Genomic DNA, 23,380 nt, shown 5'->3' on the forward strand with positions numbered 1-23,380 from the left:
ATATAAACGACACAATGCAAATACAAATGTCTGCACAATGGGAAAGTGCATGATATGTTTGTAGGTCTTTGTAAGAATGTCTTCTGATTGAGTTGGCAGTCATTGTTACATAGCTAAGTGATTGTCTTGGGGTTGTCAATCCAATCTCTTTTCATTCTATTCCACTCAATTCATTGTTCATCCTCAGGCTGTACTTACTTCTTGCCTCCTAACTCTTGTTCACTTCAGTAACTGTGTGTTCAAAAAGCAGCCCTGGACTCTGTGAAGCCCTTTGTACATTTTACATGTCAGAACCAACACTTCTGCTCTTGATGTATAGGTTCCCAGACAAACTGAACAATTTCCCTCATACACGCATCCAATTGCCAATAGAAAACAGATGTCACCGGGACAATGAAGACTATCCGGGCCATCTGGTGGGAGATATGAACACTTTTGCATGTTCACATTGAACATACAAGCTTTCACAACATAACAAACTAGTTCTTTATAGATCAAAGGAGCAACACCACTAATTAAATCAAGGAAACAAACCAAACGACTCCAAAAGACAAAATTTCAAATTGGATTGTTTTACCCAATTTAATTACCAGCATTATCCTTTCATCTAAAAGGACAGATTCTTTTATAGCAAAAATAACAAAAAAAAAGAGAATTACTTATTTCCCACAGAGCGAGAAATTCAATAGTCTTTTGTTTCAAGAGCTGCGCATTTTTTCTACTCATTAAATAGTTCATATCCCTTTAAACAGCCCACAACCCCTCCCCCTCAAAGAAAACCCATGCCAAATATCAGCAGGAATATTTTGAGGATGTTAATTGGGATATAGCAGATTGGAAATGTGGAGTCAGGCTGTTAGTAGCCACCAATAGTTATCCAGTGGCCTGACGTTGGAACCTGCAAGGAACTGGACTCAGTGCAGGAAGTGAACATGCCAGCAGCTAAAGGTCATTTTTAAACTTAACAAATGGCCACAACCTATTTTCCCCTTAATTGAGAAGTATGTTTGAACATCAGCAACTTTGCTCTCTATGTGGGTACTCAGCACTTTAAAGCATTCACTGAAGTCGTGGGACATAGTCTTTACTTGGCTGTTCCTCCAAACTGGTGTTTCTCACCAGAACTTTCTTTATTGAGTGCCACATTCCCAAACTATGAGTTTTCTGGAGACATTGCTCGTGGCAACACAGTGCTGGGAATGATGGGATGTGAATTTGCACTCACAAATTCCCAAATGTGGGATTGTGCAGTTTGGGGCTTTGTGTTTTGGAAGACAGATTGAAGGATGTATATTGGAATCGCTGGGCCAGGGGCCTCACACTGTCAAGGTGCAAAGTGTTGATAACGTCCACTTTAATGAGAAGTAGAAAGAACCTGCATTTCTGTAGCACCTATTGTGACCTGAATACGTCAAAAGACACTTTGCGACTGATTAACTACTTGTTAAGGTGTTCTGTCTGTGCTGTTGTCATATTAGTTTTGTGCACAGCTTCCGCAAAACAGCAAAATGGTAATCTGCACTAATGATGTTGGTTGATGAATAACTAGGGGGTCAGTTTGTGATGCCGACCATGTTGGATCAACTCATGCACTAGCTGAGATTACTGCTTCTCGATGTCTCCTCTTGCCTGAGATGTGGTGACCCCCAGGTTAAACCACCACCAGTCGCCTCTCTCTCTCTGTCACTCTCTGTCTCTCTCTCTCTTTCTCTAATGAAATAGCAACCTATTGGTCTGGTAGAATCATGGTGACTTTACCTTTACTTTGGTGAGGAAATAATGGCCGAGACTCTGGGGGCAGGTTCTGTGCTCTTCTTTCAATTAATTCTATGGGACGTTTAAGATCTACTGGAGAGGAAAGAGGATGAAAGTCACAAGGGAACCCCCAGCCCTGGGGGAAGTCAGTGCATTCAAGGGAACGGAAGTGCCTTCATTTGCTTTCTGCATTGGATTGCCTTTGCATTGGGCAGGATGGATGATGGATGGATGATGCAGCAGCATCGATTCTTAGCTCCACCCACCAAGAAGAGAGACTTGGAGAGCAGATCTGCTGAGAGTCGGGGGGCAACAAGTGACTGGACTTGTGACTCCAATGTGTAAGATGAAAAGACCATCTGGTCCCTCAAGCCAGAGTGCTGCATCACTGTGAACTGACACTAGCTCGATCCCATCCTCTTGATGTCAGAAACCATTGTCCATCCACGATGTGTATGCGTTTGCGAATGCTCGAGTATAGAGTGATAACTGTTATCCTGTGCAAGCTACTATAAAAGAATTGTGGAGGTAGATAGCAAGCAAACCCCTGAGGCATCTGTGCGACCCACCATTTGCGATTTTGATGTACGTTTTCCAGCCTCCACCCCAGCCTAGTTCTTCACATGTGGTACATCGTGGTTAAAAAAAACTGGTGATAATGACACATTGAATGGGAAAAGCCACATAAGGTGAAAAGCTATAAGGATCTGAGGTGACAAGACATTAGCACATGGAGTGGGTAAGACTATCAAATTAGGGGAAAACAGGATTTTACAGCAACGAGAATAGAAAATGCAAAACCTGATTAATACCACAACTGATTGGATTTTAGGCTTTATGAACAACTTGTGTTTTTATCGCTCTTTTGAGAGGTCCCATGGTGCCCCACAGCAGCGTTAGCAAATGATATTTGTCACCAAACCATTGTTGCTGAATCAAAATTCTGGAGAGCCAGCACTGGGAGGGTACCTCCTCAGAAAGACCAGCTCTTCAGTTTGCTCCCCAGCACTTTCCCAAGGCTAACGAGTGAAGGGCGATCAATGCTGACCTTCCCGGCAATGTCCACATTCTGCGAATGAATAGGAAGAGGTGATATTAGGGTAGGTGACCAAATGAGCTCAGTTTTAAGGAATGTCTTAAAGGAAGGGTGAAAGATAGCGATGTCGAGAATTTCAACGCTTTAAGTTCCAGTTTGCTGAGTGGGAGCTACGTTGGAAGAGGCGTAGCTCAAACTGGAATTTAGCAAGAGGCGAGAACTTGTCAAATGAGCAAATCTTTGAGGGTTGGAGGAGTTTCCAGACATAGGGAGGAATGAGGCAATGGAGGGATTTGAAAAGAAGGATGATACTGAAACAACCATTGGAAGGGTGTTGAAGCAATCAGGACAATGCAACATCGATTCACTCAGAGACGCCTTGTATTTCAATTAAACATGACCTCAAGCACTTTGGGAAACATTCAAAGGATTTCATTGTTAACCCAGTGGACTGCATCATGAACATACTTTCACAGCCAACAAGTCCTGATGTGGAACTTGACTCCAGAGCATCTGCCTAGGGTTAGGGGCACTATCACTGAACCACAAGACTTCCACTGCCTGCATTGAGAATATAAGGACTTGAAGAATTTGATCTGTTTAATTAGTTCTCTTACCACACAGAAGGTTATGATGCTTGTGGAATACACTACTAGGGTTAGTGATTGAAACAGACATTGTATCAATGTTGTAGTTGCAAGGTAGAAGTGGAAAGGGGATACGGGGATGAGGATATCACATGAGGGTAAACGAACCGCAGATGCTGGAAATCTGAAACAAAAGCAGAAATTGCTGGAGAAGCTCAGCAGATCTGGCAGCATCTGTGGAGAGAAATAAGAGTTAACTTTGTGGGTCCAGTGACACTTCACCAGAACTGATTTGATGAATAAACACTATCGGGGCCTGGTTCGACTGAGCAACCTCTTTCCATGTTGAAATTTTAGTGTGTTTTAAAATTCTTTCCTGGGTTTCATTGCGGGTCCCTCGGTTCACTGATGTGAATTTGGATGGATCCAGCAATGTTGTCTTAACTTTGCTTATGAAGCAGGCAAAACTGTTGGTGACTTCTGGGACAGATAGCAGATCGGTGACTTTGGAATCACCAGCAATTTGCGACCCTCCTGCTGAAATTGGAGACTTCATCTGACTGAAGTTCGTGTCCTGAGTTGTCAATACCTCCCAGGGTTACCAACCCTCTGGAGTCTTTTGGTATTCAACATCGATCTCCAGGGCACAACAAGAGAGAATGGGCATTTAAAAGCGGATTGTTATTATTTATTTTCAACACATTTGTTAATGAGTTTAACAACATTAGATGTGAGGAAGGGAGGCTGTTTGACTGACGCTTGAGAATTGACCAGGCAGGCAACAATGTGCTTGCTTTGCTCTTGATGGGCAGTGATCTTCGACAGCGGTTTCCTATTGCGCGATTTTCTGTAGCGCTGGGTTGTAGAGGAACACAACATCACGTTATAGCAGAACGACCTGTATCATTCAGGCAACAAAAGAATTCCATGCACTTGGTTGTTTTAACAGGCTCAATAGCTTGTTCAGTTTGTGATAGTAATGGATGAGCTTCTGACTGGTACACCTCCTTCCCCTCCCGTGATAGCGAATGCTGGTGTGATGACATTAACCTGATGTTATCGTGCCATATTTGACATTTGTGTGAGACGTTTTTTTTCCTTATGCTCATGGGATGTGGGCCTCACTGGCAGCATCCATTGCCTTTCCCCAGTTGCCCAGAAGGGCAGTTGAGAGTGAACCACATTACCGTAGGTCTGGAGTTCGATGGAGGCCAGATCAGATAAGGATGGCAGATTGCCTTCCTTCAGGGACATTAGTGAAGTGGATGGATCTCTATGACAATCAGCATTAGGCGGGCTTTCAATCCGAATTTTTGTTGCGTTTAAATCTCACCATGTTCCCATGCCCCCATAACATTAGGGTCAGTAGATGTGAAGCTGGAACAGCACAAGCATTGGGCCGAAGCATTGACATTCCTGCTCCTTGGATGCTCGTCTGACCGGCTGTGTTCTTCCAGTTTCAAATCTCATTGACTCTGACTTCCAGCATCTGCTGTCCTTCCTGTCTCCCCCATGACATTAGCCTGGGCTGCTGGCTGACATTACCACCATGTCACCCCATCGAGCCCACTCACCTGACTGGTCCTGTAAAATCTAATCCTGTGAGAGAACAGGACCTCAACTACGTTCCAATGGAGTTGGAAATCTGAGCACCACCTGACGCCAGGACACGTTGTGACAGACTGCACTAATCTGCAATCGAAATCCTGATTTAGGATGATTTACAGCGCACGACAGCCAAGCAGTGTAAGTCAGACTCGCTTCTGTACTGCACCCCTCAACAGAAAAACGATGCGTCTAAATTCGTTTTTTTTTCCAATTTCCCCTCTGACACAGTGGGACCTCTTAATAATGTTGAATGTTTAGAAAAATTCTGTTATTTTGGCAGTTTCGAAGTGGACCAGCCAAAAATATTAGGGGGATGGAAGGGGAGAGAAAGGCAATCTGTTTCATTCCAGTTTGGAAATAATGCAGATGTTATGAGAATGTGCCAGATTATCACATGTATTGAATTAACAAATGTCAGGCTAACAAGTCACTATTGTTTCCTGGGTTCGACTTCACCATTGGCCCTGCCAAATTGTTAGTTGGTTTATATTGTACTCAGGATATGGTATAGCTATCAAGGATGAAAAATTATTGTACCCTGTCAAACGAAAAGTCTCTCTCATCAGCTAGCACAAGTTATATTTCAACCTTGACAATCTCAAACAAAATACGCCCAGCCCGCTTCGAATAAAATTAATTTTGACTCTGTGTATTCTCCCTTTGTATCCTGAACGTAGGGACAGGAGGTCATTCAGCCCCTCAGGCTTAGCCTGCCAGCCAACTAGATTGTAGTTAATCACCCTCGCTTACCTGCCTTAATTCCATAACACTAAATGCCCATATCCAACAAATGCCAATTTTGACACTGCATTGCCCTGTCACCTGTAACCTTTTGTGACAGGAAGGTCCAGATTTCCAGTGAACTGGAGGTTGAGGTGGATTTCTATGGACACTAGATCTGGCATCTCACTCAAATGGTTCTCATTCACGTGTAAGCTTCATCAGTAAGCTGTTCAACTGTGAAATACATCATAGGCTAAGGCCCATCCTGCCCTTCATCTGATGATCCCCCCCTCCCCCCCACCCCCCGCAGGCACTAGACAACGGGCATTCACGTCGCCCCTGCCCCAGGCTGTCGGGAGATCGGGGGGGTGGGGGCTGGCTGCTCGCCAGTCATCACAGTGCCACCCCATGCGGTGGCCGTTGCTGGGACTGCAGCCTGCCACCTGACCTCTCAACCTTCCCCGCCATCAGGAGTGTCATTGGAAAATATTTGGGAGGTTCTGCCAGGATTAGGCTTCCCGGGAAACCCTGGGTGGAATTAGCATTAGTTCATTCAAATACATCGTTACACACTTCAGAAAAAGGCATTTCACAACATTGCAGATGAATTTGAGGTGGATTTTAAGAGCAGTGTGTTTTAAAAGTTGGACCACTTAGGTCCCCAATGTTCTTCTTCAATAAGTTGCCTTTTGTACTTTTCTGAGCCTCTAATACACTAATGGATACTTAGCAAGTGCTGGGATATGTCAACTACTCCACTTATTGTCACTGTACTGTGCAAGCACCACATGGGAAGAGGTGAATTGTGTGTGTTTTGTTTTTTTCTCAGTTTGTAATTCCTCTATGTTTAGCCAATACTCCATGATTAGTCTGGAGTTTCCCAGAAGTGGAAGTTAATCCACTGGACGCAGGACACTGCTGGCTGCAATCTTGGAGAAAAATTACAGGGTCCTTTAAAATGGACGTAAAGGCAAAATACCTTAGATACTGGAAATCTGAAACAAGCGCAGAGCATACTGAAGAAACTTAGCAGGTCTGGCAGCACCTTTGGGGAGAGACTCCTTTGACAAAGAGTTGTTCTGGACTTGAAATGTGAACTCTATTCCGCTCTCCGCAAATCCTTATAGTATGAAAGCAGGCCATTCAGCCCATCGAGTCCACACCGACTCTCCGAAGGGCATCCCACCCACACCCACCTCCCTTTGTTCTCCCTTTCACTCTGCGTTTCCAATGGCTACCCCAGCTAACCTACACATCCCTGGGTACTTACGACGCAACCTTGCATGGCCAGTCTGCCTAGCTTGCACATCTTTGGATTGTGGGAGGAAACCCATGCAGACACAGGCAAAATGTGCAAACTCCACCCAGACAGTCGCCCAAGGCTGGAATCGAACCTGAGTCCCTGGCGCTGCGAGGCAGCAGTGCTAACCATGGAGCCACTGTACTGCCCCTATGATACTGCTGTGTTTGTTTAGTTGGAAGAGATTGTTTTGCCATTTTATTTGAACTTTTCTCGTGACCAGGCATAAAAAGCATTGAACATGGGCTCAATATGCTTTTCGGTTGTTGACAGTCAATACTCTCCAGTTAGGTCATGAGTCTATTTGCTTTCTTGTTGAAGGATTGACGGGTGGTACTGGCTAGAGTGGGCCAGGGGAATGGACACATTGTTTGATGAGATCTCCAGGAATATGCTTATCACAGCTGGCCACCCTGGTCAGGAGCTGGTAGACCTGGCAAGCGTATTCCCCCGTCCCATACCTTGCTCAGCTGAGGATTGAGTGATTGTCTGGGGTCCCAGCTGAGCCAGACTCGATAGTTCAACCACCTTCACTGTTGAAAGAATTGATCAAACATCCAGGAGTGCGTCTGTTCTTGGACAAAGGCGAATCACAACCACTCCCTCAGATGTTGCCATCTTGGAGATTTCCCCTCCACTCTTGAGATGTATGCATCTCTCTCTCACACACACACACACAATTACAGATACACACATTCACTCATTCCTCATTCCTGAAGAAGGGCTTATGCCCGAAACGTCGATTCTCCTGTTCCCTGGATGCTGCCTGACCTGCTGCGCTGTTCCAGCAACACATTTTCAGTACAGATACACACAGCCATAGATACACATAGACACAACACACACAGACACAGACTCACACATAGACACAACACGCACACAGACACATGCACATATGCACTGATAGACACAACGCACACAGAACACGCACATAGACACATGCACACACAAGTAGGCACTGATAGACACAACACATACAGACAGAACATGCACATAGACACATGAACACACAAACATAGATGTATGCACTCATAGACACAACGGACACAGACAGAACACATGCACATAGACACACAAACATAGACATACACACTCATAGACACAATGCACACAGAAACAGAACACATGCACACAGACACATAGACACACAAACATACACGTACACACTCCCACCTCTCATTGTTCAAGGTTCTACAGGCCGTATCTTGGCCAGACTCACTTGTTGGGACAGCTGACACATCAGCTCTGCGCTGCCTGTGCCTTTGCCTGGATCGTGTTGATGGACGCGGCACAACCGCCCGTGTGTTCCCGCTTCCTGCTGGACATTCCTTCAGGGCGATCCGGCCTGGTCCCCCTCTCCCCATCCTGCTACAGAATGAGGAACGGGAGGCCGGGACAATGCCGTTGCTCAGTGACCTGGCCCAGCACATATTTGTTTTCCTGCAGAATGACATTAATATGTGTCACAGGATAAGCTCTCCATGTGTGCAGCACTTTATTACATTTTGCAATTCAGGACTGTGTACTGTTTAATGCCCCTGGGCTACTAGATCGGTGGAGTTTTTAAACAAGTTATTTTAATTGCTTATATGAAGTGTCGATCATTCTGCCACTCTTGGCAGCACAACTCAAGAAAACAAATTCCTCCCCAAGTCAAATCAGACAATCTTTTGATTAAGAACTGAAGCTCTGTTGACATGTTTAGGATTCATTATTGCGAAATTATAAAAAATTGGTTCACGTGAACACAGGGCTGCAGAGTATAGCTTTGCTTTTGCTGTGGGATGTGTACAGGGAGCTCAAAGCAATCGTTGGGAAGAGCGTGCATTTGTGTAGCACCTTTCAAAACCTCAGGATGCCCAAAAGTGCTTTGCAGTTTTTTTGGACATGCAATCACTGCTCCAGACGCTGAGGAGATTGAATGATTATTTCGATAGAAATGGTAAGCAAGGGAAGAGGCAGGAGGTTGGCACTAGGTAATAGAACTATCACAATGAGCCAAATGGCCTCATTCTGTGCCAGAACAATTCTTTGACTCTGCCGTAATGTGGGGAGCACTTTTGCCAAATGGCGGTGAAGTCATGACCAGATTGTTTGTTCGCGTGATGTTGCTTGAGGGATTAATGCTGTCCTGGAGAACTTTCTTTGAAATGTCTTTGTCCACCTGGGTGTCCACAGTGTCACCTCAGAATGAGGCAGCTCTGACAGCACACCTAATGGGTATGAGTCCTGAGGTTGACTTTGAACCATGATCTGTGACTCTGAAGTGGGAGGTCTGACTAAGGCTGTGACCCCCTTTGAGACGCAGCCCATCAAAAACTCTGCCAGGATTGAGAGGCACAGCAAACGGCAGCAGCATTGGATGGGCAACGTGGAAGCGGGAACCATCGTCTTGAGGCGATGAAGAGTGAAATGGAGATTGAAATCGGCTAAAGGGATGTACATGGTGGCAAGGCTGTGAGCTCAGACTTCCTGAGTGGGATGTGAACCTGTGACTTACAGACCAGGGGGTGAAAGCGCTTAACACCAAGACGTGATCAAGTTGCCTTCTCGAAGTCTGGACCAGCCAGACGGAGCTGGTCAAAAGCCTATGGCTTTCTAAAACATACGCTCTCTTTTGAATGTGTTATTCTGAAGCTCGGGTGCTGAATATCCTGCAACATTGTGTCAGGAGCTGGTATAGCCCACATACCATTTCCTAGCCTCACCTGAGTCATCAATATTCTCAGTGGGAGCCCTGGTATTTGAAAGACGGAAGTCACAGCTGAGCTTGGGTCCACGCTTACTGTTATATATGCAGTCAGGTTCCAGTAGGGACGTTAGGTCGATAACGTATGCTCTCATCCTGTTTCTTGTATGAGTGCCCTATTCATTTAAGGAGCTTTAAATCAATTTTGTGCTTTTGATGCATTTGCATTCACTGAAGGGGCTCGGCTTGTTGATGGCTTTGTGTTACTCAGGAGCAGGCAACACTGGTCTGCTTCTCTTCTGCACCCTCCAAACTGTGCCTTTCCACCACTGTCTGGCAGAGAGATGTCAACTCAGCAGAGAGCTGGGAGCTTCCCAGTCTAAACAGGTTGCTTAACTGACAGGAGAACAGGGGTAGGCCATTCAGCCCTTCGAGCCTGCTCCACCATCTGATACAATCATGGCTGATTGAATATTTCATTACCTTAGGCCCAGCCTGTCTGCATAACCCTGTAGATCATTGATAATCAGGAATGTATCAACCTCCACTCTAAATACTGAGCTTGCACAGACCTCTGGGTGACAGAATTGCAAAGGTTCACAAACCTTGGAGTCAAAATGTTTCTTCTTATCTTGGTCCTAAGTGGCATCCCCCTTAATTTTAAGTTGCATCACCTTGTTTTATACTCTGCAATCTGGGGACACAGGCAGATGTGGGTCCTGCAGATGCTGGAGATTAGAGCCAAGATTAGAGTGGTGCTGGAAAAGCACAGCAGGTCAGGCAGCATCCGAGGAGCAGGAAAAATCGACGTTTCGGGCAAAAGCCCTTCATTAGGAATGAGCATCCTACCTGCATCCACCCTTGTCTATCCCTTTAAGGGTTTTGTAGGTCACAATGAGATCACGTCTCATTCTTCAAAACTCTACAGGCCGCGTGTTGGCCAATCTCCTTCCACTGTACAGTCCTGCCTTCCGGGGAACAAATCTGGTGATCCTCCATTGCATTCGCCCAATGGCAATAGTATCTTTCTTGAGGTAACGAGACTCAAGGTACAGTCTAACCAAGATCTCATACAACTTCATTACTCCTGCACTCAAACCCTTATGTGATAAAGGCTAATATTCTGATCGCTTTTCCAATAGCTTGCTGTACTTGACAGTCCAGGCTGTTGAAATTACTTTGGTTTGTTAGACAAACAGATTGCAATGCACCATGGGAGAAAATCCATGGGATGTGGCCCTGCCTATCCCTAATTGCCCTCCAGAAGTTGGCGATGAACAGCCTTCTCGACCCTCAATAGTCCACTTGTTATTAGCAGACCCACCATGTTGTTAAGTGGGCGGCACGGTGGTACAGTGGTTAGCACTGCTGCCTCACAGCGCCAGAGACCCGGGTTCAATTCCCGACTCAGGCGACTGACTGTGTGGAGTTTGCAAGTTCTCCCCATGTCTGCGTGGGTTTCCTCCGGGTGCTCCGGTTTCCTCCCACAGTCCAAAGATGTGCAGGGTCAGGTGAATTGGCCACGCTAAATTGCCCATAGTGTTAGGTTAAAGGGGTAAATGTAGGGGTAGGGGTATGGGTGGGTTGCGCTTCGGCGGGTCAGTGTGGACTTGTTGGGCCGAAGGGCCTGTTTCCACCCTGTAAGTAATCTAATCTAAGATTGTGCCAGAGTTTTGACCCAGTGACCCTGAAGGAATGGTGATATATTTCCAAGTCAGAATGGGTGAAGGAAAAGTTGTAGGTGCTGCTGATAGCATAACATGCAGATAAATACATAAGGGTAGTAAGGCAGCAGAACCAAGTCAGATAGCTTAGATCTGACCAAAAAAACTGCTGTTGGAAAATCCAGAATAACTGAAAATGCCAAAAATAAAGGATAGGCTCGCCATTTTACACAGTTCAATTCACAACCTCAAGTCTTCCCAAAGCCCTTCACATTTGATAAAGTATTTTAAAAGTGCAGTTGCTATTTTAAAAAATCAAATGTAGCAGTCAATTTATGGATGGCTTTGTGTTACTCAGGAGCAGGCAACACTGGTCTGCTTCTCTTCTGCACCCTCCAAACTGTGCCTTTCCACCACTGTCTGGCAGAGAGATGTCAACTCAGCAGAGAGCTGGGAGCTTCCCAGTCTAAACAGGTTGCTTAACTGACAGGAGAACAGGGGTAGGCCATTCAGCCCTTCGAGCCTGCTCCACCATCTGATACAATCATGGCTGATTGAATATTTCATTACCTTAGGCCCAGCCTGTCTGCATAACCCTGTAGATCATTGATAATCAGGAATGTATCAACCTCCACTCTAAATACTGAGCTTGCACAGACCTCTGGGTGACAGAATTGCAAAGGTTCACAAACTCCCCTGAGCAAGCTCCCCTGAGCAACTGTAATGACCTGTTTCCCTCTGGCTTTGGTTGGGGCGTAGATATTGTGTGGAATTGCAGAAACCTTTCTGCCTCTCTGAGATTAGACACTACTGCTCCCTATCCACCACCCCCACCCCAGGTCAGGTACTTTACAAGAAGTTGGGAAGAAGAAATTCACAGACACGCCTGACTTGGATTTTAAATTTGTGTCGCTCTCTTTCATCTGATTGTTGTTCACATTCTGGGGCAGGACAGAGAATGGATCTCACAATCCAGACAAAGTCGTTCTGGGTTCCGCCTTCTGCCTTGTTACTGTTGAGGATTGATCAGAGATTTCACCTCCACTCTTGAGATGTCTGCATCTCTCTCTCTTTCACACATGCACACATATGGACACGTGCACACACAGACATTGCCACACAATTAGAGACACAGACATAGGCACACAGACACATAGACAATTACAGAACCCACAGACATAGACACAACACACACAGACATAGACATATAATTACAGATACATGCAGACGTGGACATACACACACACACATACACAGACATAAGCACACAATTACAGATACACACAGACATAGACACAACACACATATACACAACACACACAGACCATGCACAGATACATGCAGACACACACATAGACACAATACACACAGATAGAACACATGCACGCACAGACACATGCCCTCACATACACATTCATAGAAGCTAGCAGAGAGTCAAAAACCTGGACTTCTGTTTGAACTTCCAGCCTTAAATGTCAAACAAACTCCAGACAGACAGCCACCTGGTCGTCTGGCTCTGACTGGTCCATGGGGTGAACCTGAAGGTGATGATGAACAAAAGCTTTCATTTTGCTGTGCTTTGGGAAAAGCCTTCTGCTGGCTCACCCCAGTCGCTCAACACAACAGTGAGATTAAAAAAAGAAAATCAAAATAAGATTAAAGAGGCCGGGGACATCGGATGCTGCTTTTCTCTTTCTATAGATTCAACTTTGATGATTTACATGTCATGAAGACATGTTTATATTCAAATTGCTGTTTTTTCCTGACATTGAACAAAACCTTAATCATTAAGCTGATTTGAGTGGGATAACGGCCACTTACTTGTCTTGAATAGAGTGTTCTGATAAGGCGTCACTTGCAGTGTTCATAGCTGAAGCCCTGTCACTCGGGAATTTGCTGGGATGAGTACCGCGTGGCGGATGACTGACAACAATTTGGGATTTTTTTTGGCAGATGACAAGTTAAGGGGTTTAGTGGTGCAATTATGCACTGAATTCAAGGTGCTCAGATGTAAATGTCCTCTAACCACTCTTGTCATCCCAGACTTATTACAGCTCTTTTATGCTGTTTCCTAAGCGTAGAGCTGAACCCCCCCATCCCCTGCTGCTGCTTTTTCACTTTTTCGGGGGGAGGGGCAGATGGGTGGGCGATGTTGGAGGTAACCGTAGCAGCTGTTGGTAGGAGTTCTGGCAGCCCCATGCCTAATGCTGAAAATGGAACACACCCGTCAACGTTTTATTTTACAAAGATTTTTTTTCCTTTCTTTTGAAATTTCATAACTTATTTCTAACAGTGGAGCATTTTAATGTTTATGTATAGATGTTTAATTTAATCATACTCCTCTATGGATTGTTATTTGTAAAAAAAGGTTATTGTTGAATAATAATGGAAGTTCCTCTGTGTTCTTTACTTCTAAATCTTCCTTCCTTACCCACTGGTAAATCATCTTGACCCCTAACTGTAATGAACACTGATGTCCTACAAAAGCAGTGAGGGACAGTGGGATTTTGTACTGTGAACTCAGCCTAATTCTGTCCTCCATGTTGACACACATTCAATTTCACACGATGGGCAGGAATTAGGAGCAGTAGCTTTGGCTTGCTGTAGTTCTCAATGGCCGAGATGGTTCTGAAATCTCTGCCATAGCTCAGTCAGCATTGACTGTGAGTCAAACCTGGGATTGCTGTTCGACTTGACGCTGTATAAAGCAGTGACTTTATCCGCTAAGATGTGTTAACAGGTTTTAATAGATCTTCATGGCTGCTTTCCAGATCGTCCCAGTCAGCTCTTCTGATACTTTTCTTTAGCACATCTTGCTGTTGTTATTTGTGCCACTTACTTCAAAGTATTGCATAATTCATTTTGCAGACTTTGAATGCTCAAAAATAATAAAAAAGAAACAAGTCCCTGAGAAAATCAGTCAGTCTGGCAGCACTTTTGAACAGAGAAACAGAATAAACATTTCAAGTCTGGTATGACTCTTCTTTGGAATGAGGTCATCAAAGTGGATTTGAAAGGTTAACTCTGTTTCTCTCTCCACAGATGCTGCCAGATTTGTTGAGTTTCTCCAGCACTTTCTGTTTTTAATTTTAGATCACTGCTGTCCACAGTGTTTTGTTTTTGAATTTTTAGAAGCTGTGGCACAACTTTGAAATCACAGTTGAGGTATAAAACCTTGATTCTCTGTTTAAGCCCAATGTTTTTCTTAAAGGAGTAACACAGAACATAATGTTCCCTCTACAGTTTTAAGGCTAATTATTGTGTCACCCTAGACCATAGCGGCTACTCTCTTATCAGAAAGAAGCGACTGGGGGGTGGGTGGGTGGGCGGGCGGGGGGAGGGGTGGTGAGTGGTGGCGGTGGAGGTGGATGATTTAACCTGAGGGCCACCAGACCTCAGGTGTGGGGAAGAGGTTGAGAAGGAGAGTTCTTCATGGTAACCTCAAACCGGTGATGGCAATTGACCCCACGCTGTTGGTATCACATTGCTCTGTGAGCCGACAATCCAGGCATCTGTGCTAAACGGATTCCCTCATGGATTGTCCTGTGTGGTACTGAGCATAGGGACATTCCAGCTTTATTGGTACATCTTTGGACAGCACAACAATTTGGGGGTGTGGCTCATTTGCCCTCAGTACCCTGAGTAGGAGGAGGAATTATAAGCATCCAAACACTGCTCAGCAATTCACTGTTAACTGTCCACGGCAACAGGGGGAGACCCCCTCAGTTGGTCTTGACTGTTCCTCAGGGAGGGTAGTCAGTGTTCCTCATGTACCTCCATTCTGTGACCATTCTTAATGCATGAGCCTGTTCAAATGATTAAGGTTCCTGGCCCATGAGGACGATCACAGGTCAAGCCTCGCAGGAGTCAGTAGCAGGAACCTTGGCTAATTGCCACTTTGTTGCCTAATTGTGTAAGTCTCATTTCTAGTGTCTTAGTGCTGGCATGCTCACTGATCTCAATTCTGCTTCCTTTTCACAGCTCTGAACGAGCCCACCATTGATTATGGCTTCCAGCGGTTGCAGAAGGTGATCCCCAGACATCCGGGTGACCCAGAACGATTGCCAAAGGTCAGTTACACATTTAAACCTTTTTCAGTAAGTTACTTGGAAGCACTAAAGCATCAAAAGCCTGATTGGTACGTTACTTTGCGCTGACAGGAATGCCCAAGCATAAATGAGATTGTTGGTGCAAAATGTGGCATATAAAACTCTTCTCTTTTTATTGTGTTGTATCTGTGTTGAAGATAAGATTAATTCTTCCCTTCACTATAAAACATCACACCCATGGTATTGTCGTGTCTTACCAGATCATAGAGGGAGAGAGAAAGAGAGAGAGAGAGAGGAAGGACTGGTGGTGATTTAACCTGAGGACAAGTATACCTCAGGTGAGGGGGAGAGGTTGAGAAGGCGAGTCCTTCATGGTAACCCCAGTTGGTGATGGGAATTGAACCCATGGTGTAGGCATCACACTGATTGGCAAACCAACCATCCAGCAAACCTATACCATTACAGTCAATGCTGTATCCCATTCTTCTCTCCTGACATTCATCTTATCCCAAAATGCACCAACGGTTCCATTAATTCCTGACTGTAGTCAATGCTGTAATGCGGTGAAGGTGGGGGTTGGGGTGGAGGTGAATTTGTGCACAGCCAGATCCCACAAACAGCTCTGTGACACTGCGTAGATAATCCATCTTATCGACACTGGTTACAGGATAATCGTTGCTGAGGAGAACTCCCCTGTTCTTGGTTGAAGGAGTGCTTTGGGATCTTCCATGCCTGCCTGAAGGGAGCCCTGGTTGCCAATACTCAGCCACAGACATTAGTCATTCTCTGACCCCTCTTCTCACAAGTGGCGCAGCTTTGGGGGAAGGCAGTAGTGACGAGTTATTGGCATCTCCAGGCTTCAGCATGAACTCTGGTCTGTATGTGACTTCCGGTCCATCCGATTATAGGTAGGGTGTGAGGGTCCTACAGGGGCCGCAGAGAAAATTTGCCAGAAGGGATGAGGGATTTTAGCAACAAGGTTAGATAAAGTTGGAGAGGTTGGTGCATCTTCTCCTTGAAACAAATGAAGTTGAGACGTGGCCTGATAGAGACGTACAAATTCGACAAAGAAAACCTGATCCCATTGGCTGGTGATACAAGGACAGAGTTTCAGTTCTGAGCTACGAGTTTTAAGGATGTGAAGAAACAGTGAGCTGTAATGACCTGGGCTTCACTGTCAACGTAGGCCCTGTAGAGGCAGTGTCAGTTAGTGATTTGCACAGGAAACTGGATGGTCCCTTAAAGGAGGTCAACTTGCATGGCTACGGGAAAAGGATGGGCAAATGGAACAGACTGGATAACTGTACAGAGAGCTGGAATGGACTTAATGGGCAGAATGTCTTCCTTTGGTGCCATGATGATGCTGACTCCCAGTTTGCGAGCTAATCATTACAAAAGGTCAGAAACACAGCCCTTCCTGGTCACAAAGCTTGACAGTATGCGACAACCATGAGGTACCAGAGAAATCCATTCCGAGTGTGACAGAAGCAGGGGCTAAAGGGACAGAGAGGGAAAGAGAGGGAATGATTCACAAACCTTCCATTAATCACTCGGAGAAAGTGAGGACTGCAGATGCTGTAGAGTCAGAGTCGAAGAGTGTGGTGCTGGAAAAGCACAGCAGGTCAGGCAGCATCCAGGAGCAGGAGAATCAATGTTTCAAGCATAACCTCTTCATCAGGAATGTGCTTGATGAAGAGCTTATGCTCGAAACGTCAACTCTCCTGCTCCTCGGATGCTACCTGATCAGCTGTGCTTTTCCAGCACTACCTTTTTTTGACTTCCACTTAATCACCCAAGACGTTTGTGTCAAGCTCTTTCTGAAGTTACAGCAATTAAAATACAAGGTTATCCTGGCTGACTGAATAAAAGTTGGGACTGAACACCTGCTCACTATACACTCTGAGGAATCGGAGGCAACAAAAACTTGTGAAAAAGAAACAGAAGCTGATGATTGTAAATGGCTGGACAGTCAGTATCTGTAACAAGGAAAGAAGGGTAAACGTTTCAAGAGCAACACTTGTGTACAACAGGACAAAGTAATGGCATGCATTTGGAAACTGCAATGTAGAAACGTAAGATATCTGGAAAGAGATTATGTTTTTTAAGCAATACACATTCCTTAATAATAAGGGGGGAGGGGGGAATACAATGAAAGGTACAGCTCAGACCATTTGCTGCTATCGTTGATACCTTCTACCACTCTCTTCATTCACTTTAATGGCAAACTCTCTCATTCAATCCCTCCTTCACATGTTTATCCAGCCGCATAAGGCTGGACTCTCCTGTTCATCTTAACCACTCCTTGTCAGTTCCAAATTGTCATTGCTGGACCTCAGAAGCAGTTGCTTCAGACAAGACTGGGGAAAGTTGAGCACGAGGTGCCTTCGGGATATGATGCTGTGTTTAACCTGTTAGTGACCCCTCTTGGCGGGCTCTCAAAACTGCACCCACCTATCTGTTTATTTTAATGGCGCTTTGTCATCCAATCAAGCGTCTTCACCTTGCAGGTCGCTGGTAACTGTCGTGTTTTAATTTAAAAGAAAGTTTCATTTTGATAGAACCATCCACATGCTCAGTATGGCCCAAAGTGCTTTGCAGCAGTTGCGCTGCTGGGAAACGGGACAGCGCTCATTTGTATTCAGTAAGCCCTCATAGCCTAAACGTCTGCCTTGTGATGTTTGGCTAAGGGATAAGTATTGGGCAGCGCTGGCTCTCTGCAGACCATGTCAGGGATGCCAAGGAAACCACTGAAAACCCTGGACGACAGCTGCGCCCAAAGTCTCCTGTTCACCAAGGTGCCACCCTGGCAGACTCTGGCAAACCACCCACCTTTCCCCTGTTTTCATGAATGGGCCAAAAGTGAGAGGCGTCCTACAACTAGAGCGCAGTCTGATTTGCCACATGACTGCCTGGGCAACTGTGAAGATTGCTTGTGTTGGGTCTAACTAGCCGCACTTAATTCCAGTTGCCCTGTTAACAGCCAGGAATTCCAAGGAATTTGCATCCTCCAGACCTTTCCTTGGAACCTCCAAACCTTTTGGCTCTGTGTTGTGCTAGGAGGAAGAAAGCAAAGAACCTGCCTTCACGTAGCACCTTCCATCACCACCCCCCTCGGATGTTCCAAGGTGCTTCTCAGGAACCAAGTGTCTTTAAAGCACAGTCATGTTTATAAAACTTGAGCTGCCCAGTGCTGGTGCATCTCCCAATGCGATCGCAATCAGTTTGAGGCGGAGGGTGAAATAATTGGGCAGGATTCAGGGAAAACCACGTGCAAAATGACGGCATGTAAGTTTTTGCATTCAGACAAGGCCTTAGTTTAATGTTTCATCTGAAGCGAGGCATCTCTGACAATACAGCTGTCCCTCCGTGCTGCAGTGGGATACTCAGAAGGGGCCCGAAAGGGCACTCTGCTATTAGGCATTCATAGACTAGAGGAGCAACCAGTAAGAAGATATATATATTTTATTAAACAGTATAATGTAATCGTTTTCAAACCCTCGTTTTGCTGTGTGCGAGGGCCCACAGGGGAAATAAACATTTAAATGTTTTAATTTAAAAACAAACTAACCCAATTGCCAGCAATGAACTGGGAGGCCTCAGAGTAGCTGGACTCAAACACATCAGGGTCTGTTGTATGATTGAGCTGCACTTCTGTCCAAAAGCCCAATCCCCCGTGTGCCCAGGATGAATTACGAGTGAATTATAGCTTACGCTAAAGTTAGCAGTACTCGCTTGACAGGAAACAAAATGCGATGAATAGATAGAGAAAAAAAAGGGGTCAGTTCATATCAAGCTGACAGACATATTTTACTTGTCAAGCAGTTCATGCAGTGACTGTGTACAGGGGCAGGGCTGGGTAAATTTCCGTCAGATCCCATCGACAAATTTGCATCGCGTTCGCCTCCGTGAAAAATCAGTTGGCAGGTGAGGCTTTGATCCTCGCGTGTTCCAGGGTTTTATCAAGAGGATACAGGGTCCCTCCGATGTTGTGTCAGGAGGCAGTGATTTGATCACTACATGGCAGCGGAATCACAGAGCGATTCTGTTCCGAGTGGATGGATTGTACCCGGTGTCGTGGCTGTCTTCTGAGTAATCTTTGATAAAAGACAAAATTCAGTGGAGAGAAAGGCGAACAGCGCTTGTGTGTTTTGCTCTTCCAAGCTGCAAAATACCAGGCAAATTGATCCTCTGGGAGTAGTAAATACACATTACTTTATCTTGTACTTCATGTCCATGGCTTTCATATACCCCTGAATCCTGATAGAACAACAATAGTTAATAGACTAAAAAGAGTAATTACAAGCATCTTTTCAGCACTTCCAGCTTGACTGACTTTGTGTGACCTTATACTTTTTACCTCAGCTAATCTGGCTGCTACATTTTTGATTCAATTTGCATAGTCTGTGTAGTGTATAGTGATACATGACCTTTTCTTAATGTCACCTGTCAAAGAATTTTACACCGGTGTTATAAAAAAAAATATCCCACTAGAGATTAGATGTCTGATAAACAGAGCCATTGACTGTTGTTGGTTAGTGAAGATTCAAAATGGCAGCGGGATGCAATAGTGATGGGAAATAGGAGAAAGAGTCACTTGGATGGAAAAGGGATGGGAAGCAGGAGAGTCACTGGAATGGGATAGTGATGGAAAACATGGGAACAAGAGTCACTAGGATGGAAAAGAGATGGGAAACAAGAGAGAGAGTCACTGGGATGGGATTGTGACAGGAAACAGGAGAGAGACTGGGAAAGGGATGGGAAGTAGGAGAGTCACTGGGATGGGATAATGATGGAAAACATGGGAGAGAGAGTCACTAGGATAGGAAAGAGATGGAAACAGAAGAGACAGTCACTGGGATGGGATAGCAATGGAAAACAAGAGAGAGAGAGTCACCGATTTCGGATATTGATGGGAAATACAGAAGAGAGGCAGGCAATGAGATGGGATCATGATGGGAGATATTTAAGGGTCATAGCTAGAATAAATGTTGAGTTCTTTGTCTCACACAGTCAGTACTCACCCAATTTAGAATGTAGTCCAAAGCTTAGGTTGATCTTCAAGGTAATCAAACGTTATTGACCTTCAAGTATATATGGGTCTAATGGTCACACGTAACGACTTAACTAATGCAGGATGTTCGGTGTGTTCCCATGACTTTGGCAACTGGAGCTACCTCCTTTTGTGTGAGTAGTAGAGTGCCTCAAAGATCAGTCGTAGGGCCTCAATTATTTACCACCTATGATCTGAAGAAATTAGCAGAACTGTAATGTATTCAAGATTACTGATGCCACAAACATAGATGGGATTTCATGTTGAGATGAAGACAAAAAGAGTCTGCTAAAGAATATACCTAGGATGAGTGAGGGGACAAAAAGTTGGCAGATGGAGTTTAGTGGGATAAGTGTTGAAAAGATGTTTCCACTAGTGGGGGAATTTCAAACCAGGGGACATGGTTACAGAGAAAGGGGACCCTCATTTAAAACTGAGATAAGAAGGAATGCCTTCTTCCAGGGGATAGTTAATGCCTGCTTCAGTTAACTGGCCTTTCTTAATATCTGCACTTGGTTAACAAATTATCCATGCAGAATGGCTTATGAATGCAGCAGGTGACCCAACCATTCTGAGACTGTGCTTATTCTCCACACAACCTTCATTTCATCCTTGTCTTCATTTCATCCAACATCCCATTAACAGAACCTCCTCTTCCTCTTTTCCCAAATCCATTGTTCTGGATGCTGGGCAAATACAGCTGCTTCGTCTCAATGATTTCATGTGGCTGCAGGTTCCAAGTGCCAGCTATCCTGTGGGGAAGAATGTTTCTTTTGAATTCTCCCACCAGATTTATTAGTGGCGAGTTTCTGTTTATTGATCACGGTTTTTTTTGCAATTTTCCACTGATCCCGTGCCTCATCAGTTTACCAAAGACAGCTCACAAGGATGTGCTCTTGCCATCATCCTTTCAGGGGCCTAGATCCAGTTTCAGCTTCCTTATCTATCCCTCCAGCTTTCATTCCTGGTCCATCAAAGATCTCAAGTTCCTGGGACAGCTATCTGGTTTCGGTAGAGACGCCTATGTTTTCCAGGTGATATTGACTTGATTCCAATCACTTGATGGTAGGCAATCCTTCTTACTGCTCCCAAGGAGGCATTACCACTACCAAAGGGTGACAGATCCACACACTTAAGAGTTTGATAATTAGCCAGTAGGTTATTGCTCTTCCTTGCCACTCTCCATTTTCTTGCCCATGTTCCATAATGCAGCCTGGCTGTGTTATATCAACTTCACACTGGAGAGTTAGTGGCAAGTTCTTGAGGATATGAGCCCATTGCATCCCAAAGTTGTCATTTGATATTGTTCCAGATTGTTACTCGTGCAAGTCATTGGGAAAATGGAAAGGGTTCCCGATGGTTTTCTTGGTCAACATGAATGGTGGAACTGAGGTACATGGGTGAAGGAGACTAGGAGCTTGTATTCAGATAACACCCCTTCACATCCCCCATTAACCATATGTTCACTTTACTTTTGTCAATTCAAATCTCCAACATTTGCTGTTGACTGTTAAGGAACGGATTTCTGCTGTTACCACCAACCTTATTGTGTGTCTCACATGCAGGCACTGATCAGCAATCACTGTCTGCTTTCAGAATCAAAGACAACTATGGGTAAAACTGGAGTATAAAAAGTGAGGCAGCGTGCTTCCATGTGCCAAGTTCTAATTGCCCTCAAGATGTCTTGCGTGACAGAGACAAAGATAAAGCCTTTTGCAATTTGTCATCTCAGTTCACAACTTCTTCTGTTGCTTGCACTGTCAACGTATCCTGGCCGATAAAGGAACTTAATTCGCCTTTTGTTATTTCTGCTGTACTCGTCTGCATTGTTTCTTCACCTAGATATTAATGCACCAAAATGATAAACACTCTCCATTATGCATCCAGGGGAAGGGGAGAGATACAAGCATTGAAGAGATGGTAATGATTTGAAATGGGGCTGACATTAATTATTGTAGTTTGTAGCCTAATCCAAATGTCACAACACGTAATACACTACAGCCAAGGCATTTTCTTTTCATCTATATAGAAATATATTTCATTGCATATGTACACTTAAATATAAGTGGAAATATAAAGTAAAAATGCCAAAATGCTGGAAGGACTCAATAGGCCAGGTAGCATCTGTGAACAGCTGATGACCTTACATCAGAACTAATTATTTTGAAAGGTCACCAAATCAAAATGTTACCTCTGTTTCTCCCTCCACAGATGCTGCCTGATCTACAAAGTATTTCCAAAATTTTCTGCAATTAACATTAATGTGTCCTTCATTAGATTTTTAAATTAAGGGAGAATTCATGTAGGACCGGTGTGTAATTATGTGTTTGCTGATAATTTTGGATGTGTGGAATTACTGGGGTAAATTTTTCAGAGTCGTGGTCATTAACGCAGGAAATGTGAGGTTTTCCATGCTCCTTGACTGTATATTAATGCAGTTTCTTCCCTTTCACTGCTGGGCAACTCTCCAAGCAAATTCCCTTGATTATGTCATGAGCACCAACTGATTAAACAAAATACATTGCTGACTTAAAGGAAGAAACAGATAAAGTAAAGAGCATCTTTTGAAATTACTTTCTAGGCAGCTTTGATAGCTGTCCTGATTGTGATATCTTTGCATGACATGCACATGCACTATTGTCATGGGGCTTTACTGATGAAGGAACACTCTCAATTCCAGTGTCCCAAAAATGCTTGATAGTAAGGATTTCCAAATTCTATTTTTCTCCACTTCCATGAGTTATTTTGGGCCTGCAAAACTCATGTTCAGCCAAATATCATTCCAAAAGTTTATATACTATTGCTGTTAGTGCTGAACTGAAGCGTTAATAATTACTGCTAAGAACAGGAGACGTGTTGTTGAAGTTTTTCATTGTGCATTCATAGGAAAATTTGCAAGAACTGCTTATGTAAAGAGAA

General features: G+C 44.5%; 1 protein-coding gene across 1 annotated transcript in view; it reads left to right on the forward strand.

Annotated features, from left to right (window-relative positions):
- Window positions 1-23,380, forward strand: part of ebf1a (EBF transcription factor 1a) — a 461,222-nt gene that overhangs the window by 378,658 nt on the left and 59,184 nt on the right. Inside the window, 1 exon segment of the mRNA XM_043703973.2 lies at window positions 15,344-15,432. Coding sequence (XP_043559908.2) covers window positions 15,344-15,432 — 89 coding nt within the window.

Source organism: Chiloscyllium plagiosum, unplaced genomic scaffold (genome assembly GCF_037043375.1).
Source record: "Chiloscyllium plagiosum isolate Xiang-an unplaced genomic scaffold, Cpla_swu_hap1 HiC_scaffold_16, whole genome shotgun sequence".
Classification (NCBI taxonomy): Eukaryota; Metazoa; Chordata; class Chondrichthyes; order Orectolobiformes; family Hemiscylliidae; genus Chiloscyllium; species Chiloscyllium plagiosum.